Below are 17705 nucleotides of genomic sequence, written 5' to 3'. Positions count from 1 at the left end.
ACCTCCGAAACTTTATAACTCCACATTGATCTCAGAAAAACAACCCGTCATTGATCATAGATGTCGCTTTAGCAGAAATAAGAATCATATCGGTTTCGCACCCTTCCGCTAATCGATCCGTTTTTAATGCATGCCACCTTCCTAGATGTCACCATAATAAAAAAGTTTTTTTTATCAACCATCCTTAAACCTTTTCCTGGAGAATTTCCCAGATAAAGTGGCTGTTACCTTAACAATCTCATTAATACTCGACCATATTTTAAGCTGAAAACAGACTAATCGCTATAACAATCCGCAATTATATTAGACGAGATTTCAATGTTGATTTATTACATAAAAAACAATGTGTTACTTCTAGTATACATTGTGTAATATTTAACCTGGAACATCGAAATATCTCGAATACTAGGCATCCAATAAAGAAATGCTTATTATCAAACTTTAATCATTCTGAGGGGGAAATGCGTTGGTGCTAAAGTTGATCCTCCTCCACCGCCCGTGTGGGTGGGCCGGGAATCAACTTTTTAATTTCAAATGGTAATCCCCATTTTTCTACAGATTCAGATAATACGGTTCAAAATAAGGAAAATTTGTCCGAAACATTTTTTTCGAACTTCCCATATTACTCCAGGACTTAAACTTAGAAGTGCGTCAGGACATATGATTTCAACATGACGATTGTCCGGCTCACTATTTTACAGTGGTACTGAAAGTTTTTAATTGTAATTTTAATGGTTGATGGACCGGCAAATCTGGCCCGGTGAATTGGCCTGCTAGATCTCCAGATTTTACTTCACCGGATTACTTTTTGTGGAGATATCTCAAAGATCGGGTTCGTAAAGAAATAACAACGATACGTGAGGATATGGTTCTGCGAATTATAAACGCTTGTGCCAATATTTCAAAGACACACTTCATAGATGTGTAGAGTCCTTTAAAACGGGGATAATCGAATATTGAAGTTCGGAGATACCATTTCGAGCATTTACTTTAAATAAAAGCTATGCAAAAATCGCATTTTCATTCATTCTAAAGTAGATATCATCAAACCTTTCGATAAATCATAAGTGCTAGAGAAATTGAATTTCGTTAATTACAGGATTTTCTAGCATGAATTGAAAAAATGTTTCAGGCAAATTTTTCTTATTTTTAGCTGTATTATCCGAACGTGTAAAAAAATCTGGGTCGCCATTTCAAATTAAAAAGTTGACCACCACGCTGCCCACACGAGGGGTGGAGGGGAATCAACTTTAGCACCAACACATTTCCCTCTTAGAGCGATTAAAGTTTGATATTAAACATTTCTTTATAGGATACCTAGTTTTCGAGATATTTTGATATTGCAGGTTAAATGTTACACCCTGTATAACTATTACAAAAAACTACCTACGATTAAAGAAAACATAAAGATATTTTCCGCAACAGTTAATTTGTTATTAATAGTAAACTCACCAGTTTGGCTTTATTTCTTTAAGAATATGAACCGGTATATTGTTGCTCCAGCAGTACTGCCCAGAATGGGAGCCACCCAATACAACTAATTGTAAGATACAAAAATATTATCTAACATCGTTCAGACATTCGTCATCCGATGATCCGCAGATACTTCATTTCATTATACTCGGATGGCGGATGCACGAATATATATTTAATGCTACTATCAGGTAGTTAACTTCCATATAAATGATGGAGTCTATCATGGTAATCCACCATGGTAATATATACATGGCATTATATACATGGCATTGTTTTTTGGTTTTCATGGAAATAATCCTCCTGATAATATTAAATAATTTGGATCTTAGACTCACCCAGTGATACTCCCAATCACCATTTAGAAGGGCAGGAGCGAAGCTTCTAGCAGGGTTCATATGACATCCAGTGTAAGGGCCCTAATGAATTTTCAAAATTCTTATAAACCCCGAACGATGAATTGTGACATGCTTACTGCAGCCATAGAGAGGGCGGCCACAGTGAAGCTGAATTTTATAGGTGCAGAATGAGCTTTATCCTGATTTCTATGGTCCCATACAGCTGCGCAAACCAGTAACAGTATTAAAGTAGACAGGAACTCAACTATAAAGGCCTGGACTAGCGTTATATCTGGATGCAATGATGGTGAACACACTCCTGCTTTCTTCTGCAAGGTTCCATTGATACTGTTTACATGATTTTCAATGTATTCCAGTGGGGTTACTAGCTAAATGCTCTTAGTAAGTTTATTTGCAAAGTGCTTTTAGTTTTAGATTACCATGAGGAGAGCGAAACCCGTTACTGCTCCAACCATTTGACCCATAAAATATATTGGGAGGTTAATTAAGGGAAAATCACCCAATATTACTGCCCCCAGAGTTACCACGGGGTTGATGTGCGCTTGAGATATATGCCCAAACACCTATACATAAGGAAATGTACGTTTTAATTAACTTTAAAGATTTTCACTTACTGTGATGGCAATCAATACTGCAAAACCGAAAACGAGTCCCGACTGCTCCGCAGGAATGACTCCTCCAGAGAGTTCCGCTACTCCTCCCATGCACCCCACAAACATTAAGATGGCGGTCGCGACTACTTCTCCAGCACACAAAACAGTCCTCTCCAATGGGGACATTCCATCTCTCACTTTTATTATTTTGTCCATGTTTAATGGAAAATCGTGAACTAGTAGAGTTAATAATGTTCAGTCAGTCAATTTCTGAATACCGAGGTCTGAATGTCTTATCTTTTATTCCCCTAATATTACTCTGCAATTAACTGGGTAATATTTAGATTGAATCCAATAAATAATAATCATAAACATATCATAAAAGGTATCTGCTACGGCATGATAATACTCTTGCTGTTTTGAATGGCAGTGGGGATTAAGTGGGTATGTTGGGTGCGGGAAAATGGTATCGGGGGTTGAAAACTATTTGTTATGGAAAAATATGAAGTTTAAACCATGAGTTAAGTTAAATTGATTATTTTTAAGATTGAAAAAAAATGTTTCTTGATATCATGGTGAAGGAACTTTGTTTAGGCATCAATTGCTAAGTTATTTCTAATTTAGCGCCATCTCTTAATTCAGCCGGCTACTAATATCTCAAAAGAATCCTCAATTTGAATTTTAAGTTCGTTTTCCTCAAAGAAAGTTTTGTATCATTAAATGTTTTTATTTTGACATTAATTGATATTAATATTGTACGTGAAACAGTGGCCCATTAGAACATAAGCATAACAAACATTTAGACCCATTAAAAACATCTTAAACATATTGCGTTTGATAACAGAAAACTTATACACTAATCTTACTACTGTCTACTTGTCTACTAATCTATTTGTGCAAAGTCATATTTCAAGAAGCAAAGAAACGTTTAACTTATCTTAAAACATACAAAGCACTACGATTTCTGTCATCTACCTACATAGGGTTAACATTTACATTCTAAGACTGACTTCACCACAATAATTTGCAACTTAGCTCTAGTGAATAAGAAATGATTTTATTCTCTCTTTAAACTAACATGATGAGCGATTATTGAGCTCCGACATCATCGCGTTCCATTCGAAGATTGTATGGCAAGCTTCGAATGTGTTATTCTAAGCTTTGTTATGGTCATTCAGAGGAATCCCCTCGGCCAATTCGTTCGTTTTTGAGGGTGGTGGATCTTTGGCGAAGAGCAATCTGTAGACTAAAGCCCCTACAAATCCGGCCAGAAGGGGACCTACCCAATACAGCTACAGCAAAAGAGAATAATTATTGAAGATATGTATTATTGAAAGAAGAGGAAGTGACTTTACCCAGTGATTGTCCCAATCGCCGTTTAAGAGGGCAGGGGCAAAGCTTCTTGCTGGGTTCATGTTAGCTCCAGTGTAGGGTCCCTAATTAAGCAAACAAATTTGTGAAACGTGTACAATCAACATTTGAACTACATGTTTACATTAAAGCCAACGCAAATTTATCACACGTGTCTCCATCAAAAATCCAAATTCATCCAAATAGCTAAAGGATTTATTACTCTCACGAGATTTTGGATACTCACAGCAGCCATGGCGAGAACAGCGATGGTAAGCCCGAATCTAATGGCGGTGGAATCGTGCTTGTCGCTGTTGCGATGGTCCCATACTCCGCAACAAACCAAAGCCAGGATTAAAGTTGCCAGAAACTCCACCAAAAGCCCCTGGAACGGAGTCACAGATGGGTGAAGACCTGGAGAACATACTCCTGGTGATTTGATAGTGGTCCCGTTCGCCATAACTGATGCGATATTTCCCATAAATTTCGCAGGTGTCGCCAACTGAAGAAGATATTTCGATTGGTCCCAAAAATGGATTGAGATTTTTGATTTGAAGGGCTCCATTCAAGAAATATTCTGCCATGAGGAATATGTTATATATTAATATCATGTTTGTCACTATTGTCCTGGACAGAGCCACTGTTTAGAAAATTCTGCAGACCCGAAAGAGAAGGAGAATTTTCTTAAAAAATTCGTATTCGAAGGAAAATTTCCTGATGAAAATTCAAGCACGAGGGGTGTTCGGCAAGAAAATTTTGTACCTGACCCATTACTTTATAAATGTGCCAAAATTGACAAAGCGATTACTTTTATCGCGAATGCAATTCCTTTAAACTGATATCAGAATGAGTCATGAAATGGCATAAAATGTTTATACCCTTCAAGGATGGTGAATTTTAAAAAAATACAGGAGGCGATGAATCTTAAACACAGGGCGTTAGTTAAACAATTTACCATTTACCTTGAAACATTTGTTTTGATCCCAAACATGCCTTTGAGATTTCAGCACCTGCTTCAGGTTTTTGCTTTATTCAGGCAAATGTTTTTTCAAAGTTCAAGCAACAACGTTTAATTTTAATATGAATGAAATCTAAAAGCTCTTTTAAATTAAGCGAAAGGCGTAAATTTTTTATCCATATGACAAGTGTACCCCAAATTTAGTTAACAAATATGTCGTAACTTCTGTTATAAACATATGCAAAAGATGTGCTAAATCCCCTCACCAAAGTAAGACTTAATACTTTGTCAAATCAGGAAAAATTCCAGTCATCAATTTTACTGAAACATCAAAAATGTCTGCACATCTTTTAAGTCGCCACAGAAATCGAGCAAAAATTCAGATTCTCATCGGCCAAAGAATGTGGGTGTGAAATTTTCAGTCAAATTATTAGTTGCATCAATTGTCTCAGATTTGTCCTACTGAAGTACCTACTTTAAGTAGTCCGAACCCGACTATGGCCCCGAACATTTGTCCCACGAAATAAATGGGGACCTGGATCAGAGAAATGTTGCCCAACGTTACCGCTGCCACTGTCACAATTGGGTTAATATGGGATCCGGAGACATGGCCAAATACCTGAAAATTGAACATGACAAAATGGAAATGGAAAGATCAAGATAAGGCTATAGAAGATATGTAACCTGTAGCAGGTATGTAACCTGTAGTATAACTAACCTGAACTAACAGTAGAATATCTATCTGTCTCTACCATGGGTGGGTATTACAGAAATTTCAATCAAGTGTAACAAGGTTGCTTTCCCAATTTCCGTAGGTAACAAATTACAAATTTATACGTATTGTGCAAGCTTATCCCACACAGGCCAAGATTTATATGACATAGAAGTTTGTTTTGGTCATATTAATGCGTTATTGTGCATAGTTTTTCTATCAGTCAGTCGTGTCGAACAGTTTAAGATTTTATAACGCCTACACACTCATATCATAACAGTATGAAGGTGGTTCGATAATCGTACAAAACACACGCCGTGGGGATCATGAAGCCAAAAAAAAATCATAATGAATTTCAGAATGTCGCCCGCAATTTTCAGAAGTTCGTTGAATAATTTCGTCAGCTCTATCGAGGTTCGATTTCGATTTTAACTAGACTTTATTCAAATGGTCAACGGTCCGAGCTATTATTAAAGCCATCACATTGTTTAGCAACTTCATGCCAGCTGAATATTGGCTAAAGCCCCCTGTTTTCTTTACATTCGCATAAACTTGGCATTTTTATCCTGCATCACTCGAACTTAATAGGATTTCGACTTACTTGAACTGCCACCATCACGGCCAGGCCGAAAGTCAACGATATCTGTTCGTGAGGAATAAAACCTCCTGCAATTCCTGTAACACATCCCATACAACCCAAAAAGACCAAAATCGCGGTTGCCACCACTTCTCCTGCACACAGGACCACCCTGTCCATGGTGGTCATGTCGTCGCCGATCTGTATCTTCTTTCCTGTAAAAGAGCGTGTTAATTTATTCAAGAGATGTTTTTACGTAATCAATACGCTTATTATACGGTTTATTGATATTGTATATGGTCTAGATTGCAGACAGTATTAAATATTTGCTCTTTAATTCACTCTAAGCAATCTGGTAATGTACTTTTGATGACATGGGACATTATCAACTTTCTTATTGGCCTGGTGTAATAAAAGTAGCCAAAATTATTGACATTATAATAAAATTGTTTGTTGAATATTGTTCTTTAACTAATTTTCCATAATATATCTCTTTTTTTAATGTTGAATATTAAAATAATATTTTAATATTCAACAAGCTCATTCACATCAGCCGTGTCAGTGGGTTATCTCCATGAACAATATTTGGCATTTCTATCGATAAAAACTTCTTTTAATTACATAATCAAATTTAACAATAACCAAATAAGATTCATCTTGAAGAATTACTTTAAGTTGTTGTTTGCTCAATGCTGTACATACGCATTTATCTATTAAATCCATTTATCATTGTCTTACACGTTGGCCTTTGACTTTGATGGTTGTGGCGACAAAGTACCAGCGACAAGAATAACAATGAAGATAATGCAGTTTAACCAAAATTTTTCGTGCGTTAATAGAAATTTAATAACAAAAAAATATTACTTGGCAAGTACCACCCCTGACCCTTCAACGTTCTTTCATTTGGGGGCGCTACTGAGGGGCTCAATTTTATTTACAATTCAACTTTCGCACTTTTGAGTCAGTGCGGCATGTAACAGGGGTTTTTAGTTATTCAATTATGCACAATGTGAGAATACTGACGTGCATAACAATCAACCTCTCAGACGTATTTATGTGCCCTTTGCCCGCATACTAAAAAAATGTGAAATAGCAGGGTTTGTGATATTATTTTTAGCGATTCTTTGCTGAACGTTTTTAATTTGGCCGATGAAACAAACAGTGGCTTTTTGTTTTTATCGGGAAAAAGAGCTATTTTTAAAAAGACACGCCTTGGAACCCGATTTAAAATATCCTGTACGAATCCCGTTCTCTCTCATGTAAATTTTTCGGCCTTGTTATCATACTGGATTTGGGTAATTTAAATATTCATAACCCTGTTATGGTTAGAAAAAAGTTTTATTATAGTTTGTCAACCTCAGCGAATCTTTGTTACAGATCTTGGGGCATTTTTCACATTAAAACTGGTGACTTCATAGTCTGACGAATTTTGTTTATACAAAACTAAGTGGTGTAAAAGTTTGAATACTTCAAGATTTTTTACTTTTTTTCTAACCCACTAAGGGCGAAAAACTTTAATATTTTAAGTTTGGGTTAAATAGAAGAAAGTCCACCGTTTTACTTAGCTGTAGTCGCAGGAAAACATCTAGAAAATCTTTGAGTCTAACAGACGAGACGAATCAAATTTTATTTAACGAAGATCTTGTCTGAGTCGTGGAGAAAACTTCCATCAAATTTGTAGAGAAATGAAAGAAAAAAAACGAACTTTACCTAACAATGACCAAATTGGGCATTTTTTATGATTTTGATTAAAGTTTTGACCTGATTTGTAGATAAAATTGCGTCTCGATTTGTATAAAAAATTAGGAAAAAAAGCAAAGTTGAAGCAATAAATAACAATAGAGGAAAAATATATTTACAACGACGGATAGATAACAGGGTAATTCAGTATTGTACACGAAGGCCCACTTACTTCAAGATCCGCCACTCACAATAAAAAACCTAATATTCTCAGTAATTTTAAAAAGATGCTTTTATGGACCTTATGGAATCCCATGCAAGTAGGCGACTAATTTTCATAAGAATTGAGCGCTCTAAAAGTTTCTTGAGTAGCAACATCTTGAAAGGTTCGGTAAACTTAATAAATTCAAAATTAAAACCTTCAGTGACGCTCATAGACGGGTTCAATTTATATCAATTTTGACTATTTTTGGGTCGTCCCTGTACTAAGATTTTTATTCAAAATTAAAATTTCACAGCTATAAAATGTTAAGTATTTTTATATATAAAATTGCAGCGTCCAGTACCGTCCCAAAATACATGGAATTTTTCAAGAGTTTCAACATCATTTACAGCATTCTAGTTTTGAAGTCGTAATGAAATTTCAAGATTTTGAAGTCTTTAGTAGTTTCCTACTTCAAATTTAAGTCTCCAGGGGTATCTTAAAACATATGGAGTTCCTCTAAAGCGTTCAATTCACTTTTTCGTTCAAACGTAAATTATTTCAATTTCATGCCCTCACGTCTAATTAGGCGTGAGGGCCCCTTGTGTTCCAATTTTTACATACAGTTGAAATTTCAACATTTTGAAATCTTCAGTAGTCAGAAAAATATCACTGACGGAGATTGATTATGTGAAGTGTATAATTGCCAAAAGTGACAATCTTATCCAATAAGTTGTGAAGTACATCTTCTAGGGAAGATTTAATGTCTGCATCGTTATTTTTAAGGGGCCATGTGATTGAGGCGTTCTAATATACCGTGGGGCTCTAAATTGTCTCCCCTATTGACTTTTTAACAAATTTTTTTTTTTTTTGAATTCAAAAGTAGCACTACTAAATAGGACAAAAAATACTATTTTTTGACATTAAAAATTTTTTTTTAATGTTGCTTACTTCACCAGTAGCGCAAAATGGCCTATTTTTTAAACTTCAAACATGGGTCAAATGACACCTTAAAGGTCTTTCAAAACTATATTCAATGATGTATTGCTATTCAAAATCAATTGATCAGTTTTTGAGAAAAACAGCTATAAATTTGGTAAAAAATACAATGCAAAATCAGTTGAATAGTACGTTAATAATAAAACAACTTGTTTGTTGACAAGAGATTGGTTTGTTTTCGATTTTATAGATAGTCTTTGGTAAAAAAAAGAATAAATAAAAATACCCAAAGACTCTTTGTGACCACAAAATCGGAAATAAACCAATCTCCTATTAACAAACAAGTTTTTTCATTATTAACGCATTAATTAACTGAGTTTGTATTGTATTTTTTATTAAATGTACAATTGTTTTCTTCAAAAACTAATTGAAAGATTTTAAATGGCTATACACCATTGTATATAGTTTTAAAAGACCTGTAATTTAAAGTATCACTTGACCCATCTTTGAATTAAAAAAATCGACTATTTTGTATTATAGGTAACGTAAGTAACATTTAAAAAAATTAATAAACGTCAAAAAAATATTTTCCTCCTATTTAATGCTATTTTTTTAAAAATAATAATTTGTTAAAAAGTTGGGGGGAGGGGGGGCAATTTAGAGCTGCACGGTATACTTGCAGATTATAGAGGTATGATATTAAGACTCTCACACATTTTGGCGTATTCAGTACTAAGGACGAATTGCATTCCATTGTCAGTTACAATGATCTTTGAAATTCCAAAAGATTGAAGAACGTACATAATTTCTTCACTGAGGGAAGCCATTGCTAGCGATATTCATAATAAATCTAAGTAGCGTGAGTGTCAACGACGATAAGAAAAAAATTTCATTTCTCGGGTTTTCTGAAGTTTAGATGTGTCTATATCTATCTCTGTTGCAAGCCAAGACCTCAATGTTTCTCAAACACTTAGAATAAAAATTAATAAATCTGTTGACCTCTAAAGAAAGTCTTGGCCAATAAAGACGATAACGCGCAAAATTTTTCATTCGCCTCATTCTAGGAAGTCCTTGATGTAACTGGTTCTTGGCGAATGTATTCGTTTTCAAAGAAATAAAAACACGCTCGTCAATAATTTGAATAATGCCATCGTCAACAAAAATAGAGTGTGCAAACTTGATAAAGGGCTGAAAAACAAGATCAAGTTCCCTGCCTATAACAAAATAGTGCATTAAAACAAAACAAAAAATGAGCGTTAAAGTAGATTATTAATTATCGATTTTATATACAGGGTGTTTTAAAACATGTGTTGGAAAATGAAGGGTGTGATTTTTTGGCTCATTGTAAGAAAAAAAGGTCCTATTAATATGAGTCAAATCAAACATGGGTCACATGAAAAACGACATTTTGTGATGAAAAACATGTAAAAAATTAGCAACATGATCAAAAAAATTCATTTATACAAAACTAAGAAATTAAACAAAAATCATAACAATTGTTGAAAGTAGTTGAAGGCCTGTATTACCATAGGAGGTCACATGTCATTTTTCTCGACAATGGTTCGCATTAGAGCTTTTGACCATGATATATTGACCCTTTTTGTGTAGAACACATTGGCGGTATAAAACGTGCTTCTAAAATACTAATTTTCCCTGTGGCGTAAAAATTAGGGGCAAAAAATCTCACGCAACCCTAAAATCTCCGCCTCTGGCATGTGGGGAAAAATTGAAGCAGCGCTCAAAACATAACCAATATTAATGACAATCAAAAAATGTGACTTCTGTATCTCGAACAATTCCTGAGATATCGTCAAAAAACTGAAAAAAAAAACTTGTTTTTGACACCCCGTATCTCGAAAACGGTGCACTTGCCGACCCATGTTAATAGGAACTTTTTCTCTTAAAATGAGCCAGAGAATCACACCCTTCATTTTCCGACACATGTTTTGAAACACCCTGTATGTGTATTAAATATGTTAGTTGTTATTTGCGGCAAATTTATTAAAGACTTTTTGTAATTTTAAAAATCAAAAAAGGTTATCCTTACGCTTTATAAACGATAATGATTACAGATAGGCGACAGGTGGACAGTTTTAACAACTACAAATCGTTCGGTAAGTCAAATTTAATATTCATCAACTTCGATGTTTCCTTCATTCTGTTTATTGTCAATATTTTATGTGAATTATATCTTAACAAACTGGAAATTTAGTTATTTATGGGTTAATTTGTATGGGAAATGAAGAACATAATCATTTATTTGTAAAATAGGAAATTAATACAACCACAAAATTCTCCGCTATCCATCCTTAATTGCGCATTCATTATGCTTAATAACGCACTGAGGAGATCTGCGCGTGAGCAGAACGGCGATAACCATAACAAAATGTCATTTTAGGGGTTTAAAAAATCTCTAGGCAACAACCCTCGCAGGGTTGATTAATTGATATCTAACGCCAAGGAGAGGCGCTAGTGTAGCATAGCGGGTGCAAATGTCTATACAGTAGGACAATAATAGTTTTTTTAACTTTTGCTGTGTGTATTTAGTGTTCATAAAAGAATAATTTCAAGATGGTCATTTATTTAATTTTCGCAATTATATATTTCACGTTGTTATACTGTTTTAACTTTAGAGACAAGCACTTAAAGGTAATAGATAAAAGGTCGTAAATTGGGTTATCACTTAATAGAAATGGTCTAATTATTCATCGGTGTTTATTTGTTGCTACGTGTTATATTATTACATTACAATATAAGTATAAGAAGACCTCTAAAGCACGCTTTAGGCCCCTACAACTAATTGCCGCTTTTAGTCATCAAGAAGTGTTATGAATTTCTTCAACATTCAACAGCTTTGAGAAATTCATTAAACATAAATTTCTCAAAGCCGGAATTAAGTACATGTATGATAAAGATCGTTTTATGCACGCTGCAACGTAATGTAAATATTACTATATTATGCACTTTGAACATAATTAGGTTTCAATGGAATTTGCTAGATTGATTTAACAAAAAAAAGTAATTTAATTTTAATTGTTATTTTATAAAGCTGTTATTCACACGAGAGAATAATTTATTAATGTGTAACACAATATAATTATTCGAGTCTCATGTTTATACATATTAATAATTAAACCACTAGTTTTTTAGTAGCATTTCCCTGCTTGTGTCTTATAGCAACAAGATATACTACTTTTCATGCAATGTTGCCGTGTTTTTGTACATCCAGTATATTACATTATCATTAGATTACCCTTAATGAGACTGATGGGTCAACGCTTAAACCGAACATATTAGGGGGCTTATTTTATATTTTACCAGGTGAACTATAATACGTCAATTATCACTTAGCAAATAATAATCCTATTAATAGATAAGTCAATTCAGACTGCGCAATTAAACGACACACCTCCCGATTTAATGCAAATGCACATGAATGAATTTGGTTTGGGGGGTCTTTAGAAATTAATTAGGTAGTAAAATGTTTGTGGAATAAATTCAACTATCACTGGAAAAATGAGATCTTTTGCATACATACCAACTTCCTTTTTTATCCACACTCGTAATTTAAAGGAGGTGTAGAACCATTGACTGGACCGTTTCAAGGCATTTTGCGTAAAAACTCAAAAGACTCATTATGGAATTATGAAGAATTGTGGAAATTGGGCAATTGTCCCCGTTTTGCTATTATTAGATGAACCGCTCTTTTGACGGATGTGCCCAATGAAATGGAACCTTTTAGGTCAAATTGAAGTTTATGTAACCTCATATAAGAAAAAATGGTAATTTACATGTTTCCCTGATGGCGCTCTTTATTTGGATTCGAAGCGCGATAAGGATTTTTTTGGGGTTTTACAAACAATAACATGTGTCCAAAAATAATTTTCCAACCGAGAACACTTCACCTGATGCATTATTAACTAAAATCTTGGCAACTTCTTCCCACGTAATATAAATAATTCATTCAGTAACCACTCGAGTCCCGAAATATAATAATGTTCTCATTGGTAATAAGCAGCTGCCAAAATGAAAGTTTATTATAATATATTTAATAAAAAAACTTAGTTTTAATATAAAAAAAAACGAAATTTTCTGAATACGATTCACAATGTTTGAAAACATGAACTCACCCCTAGCCATGGTACCCAACTATACAAAGCAACGTGTGTTACTGATAAGACCTGCAGGCACCCCCGAGCTTACACCACTTGACTTTCTCGCCGCTTTACCTAGTTCTTGTTATAGCATTCTTCACAACCACAATAACCGCGAGATAAGACAGTAGTGGTAAACACGCACCCACCGATCGTTGTTGAAAATAACTACGACAATCTCAAATTATAATAAGCAGCACACCATTCGATTACGACACGTTTTGAACTTTGTCTCAACTTTTTGACATCCACTCTTATACAGAGTGAATATTTAGTATTTTTGTCGAATTTGCATTGATAAATCGAGTGTACCTGCTTATATTGTAAATGTCCGAGAAATTAGGTAATAATAAGTTGAGTTTTTTTTTGCTATATTCCTGGGTATACGTACTTGAAACAAAAGCACCTAGAATATAATACGTATTTCTAATTGCTTTCGCATTTATTATGTTAAATTCCTGAGATATCTTTATTTCGAACGCGTAAAAACCTAAAAAACTTAAATTTGTTTATACCAATTTCATTCCACCAATCTGCCCAGAATAAATCAGAGTAAATTTGAAGACAAAATGGTGACAGTTTTGTTTTACATAATTTCTAATAGATGCTAATTAATAGTTGTAAAGTATCTGCTGCCTATGAGAAAATAATTTTACCTCGCCAAATTGTCAAGAATATTTACCTGATTTTATTTTAGCTTTTTTCTATGGTGAATTATTGCGACTTATTGTAGTAATCGATATTAGTCATTTACTTTAAATGTTTAATAAGAATATTTTTTATTATTATATAATAAATAATCATTTTCCACGCGTTCTCAGTTGTTGTGTTTCTGTTCTTAAACTTAGAACTAGCATCATCTTGTTCGTGCTGGATTAAACATTGCATTTAGTGTCTTACGTTTTGTAACACAATTTGCACCATTTTCCAATACTACTGCCTACTTTGGTACTTAATATAATAAATTAAATAAAGTAGAAAAAATTATACTTATCCTTGTCTCTTGGTAGCTGTGTTGCAGCTTTTTTAATGTACTCAGTGGTATTTTAGTATTTAATTAAAGTTGCTTAATTTCGTAAAACATCGCTCCACAATTTTAAGGATAACATTACACATGTTTGGTCTTACACATGGTCGCTTCTATGATCAAAAAAGAATATTCAACATAGACACATTGAACTCTTTCAGTTATCAACACTTAATCTTCATTACAAGGTCAAGATAAAATAAAATGTAATTTATATCACTGTTTAGTTTTTAATTATCTATGATAAAACCAACACGTACCATCTAGATTTAACGATTTTGATAACTCAGACAATTGTTCCTGTAAATCCCCAAATAAGTATTAATTTCAGATATCCGACTTTTCTATGGATTATGCAATTTTGAAAAATCCTGTCAGCAGAAATCATGAAAATTTCTTAATGAATTTTTGTCAGTCTACAAAATTCGCAAATGCAATAGCTCATGAATAACGGCGTACCAAATCAAAGGATTAAATATCAGGTTATGCTATAAACTCATGTAACGAAAATTTATGGATTTTTTAGTGAAATCTTGTCAGTTTCAGGATTAAGCCTGTAAAATTGACGAATACATTTGTGAATAAACAATGGGATAATAAGCTTTAGCCTAACATGTTAACTCTTATAGCAATGTATGTATACTATACAGGGTTATTCACCCAACTTATTCATTAAAAGTTTACTAGACTTTAAAAATGATACGAATTTGAAAAGTTGGAGTTAAGTTAACTTTCGTGTTCGACGTGAAATGTTTTTAAAAAATATTTTCAACTTCCTGTCACTTCCGGTTTAACCGGAAATAGCTGTCAACTTGCTTATTTCAAATGATATCTTCAGTATATTATTTTATTTTTAAATTCTACGTAATATTTGAAACATTTTTTTTGTATAATGTCCTATATTTAGCCCTTTCCGTTTTTGAGATATTTGACGTTGAATTAAAAACGTGCCTCCGTAATGACCAATTTTAAAATTGCATATCTCTGCAGTTATTGAACATATAATCTTCATATTTTGCAGAATGTCAATACATAGTCTTAGGTTTACACTTTTGCTATTTATGTGGCTTAGTATTATATAGGGTATCCAAAATTCAGCTCTTTCACATTTTTGAAGTTGCAGAAATCAATTTTTTTTGTAATGGGGCACCATATAACTTTAAGCAGTATAAAGTAGAGAATATAATTCTCTATCGAACTGTATCAGGGTTTCCTATACCTATTCCAAAGCATTTTCGAAATAATTAAGTTTTATGTGAAACTAGTAGTGCATATTTATTCTGTTAAATTTTTACTTGTCACGCAGTTGGTTATGGAAAAATAAATAATGAGATAAATAAAAATAAATAATAATTATTATTATATAAATGATGAAATAAATAAAAATAAATTAATAATAATTATTATTATTTTATAATCATTATTTATATCTGTTTTTATTATATTTATAATATACAGTGCTTGATAAAAAAATTAATATCGCAGTTCGCTTAAACTAGATTTCGATAATTTTAGGATGAATTGTCCTGCAAGATCTCCTTAACAGGAGCGAATATTCATTTAGCCAAAAATACATACAGGGTGTTCACAATAACAACTTTAATTTTCACCTTTTCAACTTAAATTTTCTAGATTTTTTCAAATAGGATGTGTCTTTTTTACGACGTGTGACAAAACAAAATTTAGTTCCCTTCACTTTAGTGTAAAATAACGTCATATTTATCTTAAATATTAATGGAATTATTAATTATTTCAGGAAAATTTGCATTCATGACTGACTGTTTAGCATGCTCTACCATGATTTCGATGTTGTTTGTTTTAAGTGTTCAAGACTTATAAAGCCAAAAAAAAACTATCAAATAACTGATTCTTTATTAGATACCCTTGAGCCCCTTCTCCCAAATTGAGTTTCTCTATCAAGCTTGTACGTAAATCAATTTTAAAAGGGGTTCGAAAAAAAGCATTTCCCGCAGTATTTAAGCTTGGGGATAAGAACATTTTGTATATCATAAAAAATCTCATTCAGTATACCTTTAACCTTCCTTGTTCCATTCATAAATTTCTGAAGCGATTTCGTGTCTGTCTGTATTTTAGATTCAACTTCAGTGATTTAACCAAAACAACTCGTCCTTCACAATTTCTGTTCAATCTGAACTCGCCTTTCGGGTTATTCTTGCCATTATACAACATTCTTACCTCTCTCATTCTTTTCAGCAAAATCACCGTCCCTGGGATGGACTTTCTTACTCTCGCCCATATTGAGCGCATTGGAAGAAATTATGGATACACCAGTTCCCACACCACCCTGACCCCCCTGTTGCGCAAATTGGCGTTCTACCATAATGAAAAACTGGTAAACTACGTCACGGACGTACTTATCGTACCTTTTCCTTATACTGGGGTGTTTTTCAGGAAGATGCGGCCTGAAATTTAAGGAAGCCATAAGACCTAACGACCTGAAGTCGGAAATGGGCTAAAGGTGAGTGCAGCGTTTTTCTTTCTCTCTCAAAATGCGTACTTACCACGAACCCAAACATAATAAAACTAAATTATTTTTTCTTTTATGTAATGTTCGAGATGATCTGTTATAGGTCGATTACAGATGTGTAATGATAACGGAAACAGCAGATGTCTTCAGTTATTGAATACAAATAGCAAAAATCCAACCAAATTTACTTAGTGACGCCTATCATTGTGATACGAATGTAACTTGCACTAACATATTCATAATGCTTGTCCGGAACATACAGATTAACGAACAGGTTTGATTTGATAAAGAGCAAATCTCTATTTCGATCTCAATCCATGATCCTTGAAGAAAAGAAACACGGTGATGGTTGGTTCCGATATTTTCCAGTTTGGTGCGTTTTGGTTTTATATCATATCGTGAGTTAAAGAACATACACCTCTTCTTGATGGTCCAAGCCCAGGTATAAGACACATTATCAAAAGCGCTTATTTTTCTAATTTTTCTATAGAACACATACTAAAACTGGCACTACCGAGTGTGAAGAACGCCCTACTTTATCAATTCGAATCCAATAAATATTGTATATGTTCCCCTGGATCCCCAACGGAGTGGCGTGGCAATCTGAACAACATATCTAATGTCTTCTCGCATATCAATTTAGCATTGTTTAATTTCGCGACGTTGATTAATGAAAGTAATCGACCGTTATCACGGCAAAAATCCTTCATACTATGCACATTTTAGGCAAAAATCCTTCTTACTACGCACATTTTAGGCAAAAAACCACGTCACTAGAATTGTCTAAAGTAAACTCAAGGGAGTCAGTAAGGGAGTCAGTAATTTCACAAAATCGTAGGTGTGAAAGATAATTTTACCATTATTATCTAGATGATCTACTTCGAGTATAACTACACAGGTCTCAAACAGGAAATCACCCTTACATTGTGAGGGTGAGGAGGATAGGAATTGTGATATTGTACTTACATGTGTATTGTTTTAACTTTAATAAGGGTATAACCCGTACGGGACGCCAAAGAATTGATTAAGTGGGGAAAATGATAAATGGAAAAATAGCAGTAAAGTCAATATTGTGCGAGGAAAAGTTGGAAAATGGTTGTAAATTTTGTCGTTTTATAATCGCTCAAACGGAGGTATTTATGCGGGAAATTGTAGGCAGCCATTAGTTTAATAAAACACTTGTGCAGTGGGTT

General features: G+C 33.7%; 1 protein-coding gene and 1 pseudogene across 1 annotated transcript; one reads left to right on the top strand and one right to left on the bottom strand.

The window, feature by feature from the left end:
- Positions 1-1462: 1462 nt before the first annotated feature.
- LOC136418310 (uncharacterized) lies at positions 1463-13238 on the bottom strand. Its single transcript, XM_066404338.1, has 12 exons — positions 12974-13238; positions 6047-6237; positions 5209-5352; positions 4023-4277; positions 3781-3861; positions 3586-3717; positions 3292-3313; positions 2447-2661; positions 2252-2395; positions 1949-2200; positions 1812-1892; positions 1463-1537 (listed from the first exon to the last, which is right to left on the bottom strand). Exons 1-12 carry the CDS (start codon positions 12981-12983, stop codon positions 1463-1465), a joined length of 1602 nt encoding a protein of 533 aa, XP_066260435.1. The 5' UTR covers positions 12984-13238.
- Positions 13239-14637: 1399 nt separating this feature from the next.
- The window catches only part of LOC136418309 (uncharacterized), a 28985-nt pseudogene continuing 25917 nt past the window's right edge, over positions 14638-17705 (top strand).

The sequence above is a fragment of the Euwallacea similis genome, chromosome 34 (genome assembly GCF_039881205.1).
Source record: "Euwallacea similis isolate ESF13 chromosome 34, ESF131.1, whole genome shotgun sequence".
Lineage (NCBI taxonomy): Eukaryota > Metazoa > Arthropoda > Insecta > Coleoptera > Curculionidae > Euwallacea > Euwallacea similis.
Note: the sequence above shows the minus strand (reverse complement) of the source record. Positions and strands in the feature narration are given on the sequence as shown.

Excerpts from the sequence above, each read along its gene's own strand:
- LOC136418310 (XM_066404338.1), bottom strand. Across the intron at positions 3,314-3,585 it reads CTCTGAATGACCATAACAAA|ATTAGTAGACAAGTAGACAG; the intron begins GCTTAGAATAAC and ends TTGCACAAATAG. Across the intron at positions 2,396-2,446 it reads CAGTATTGATTGCCATCACA|GTGTTTGGGCATATATCTCA; the intron begins GTAAGTGAAAAT and ends CCTTATGTATAG.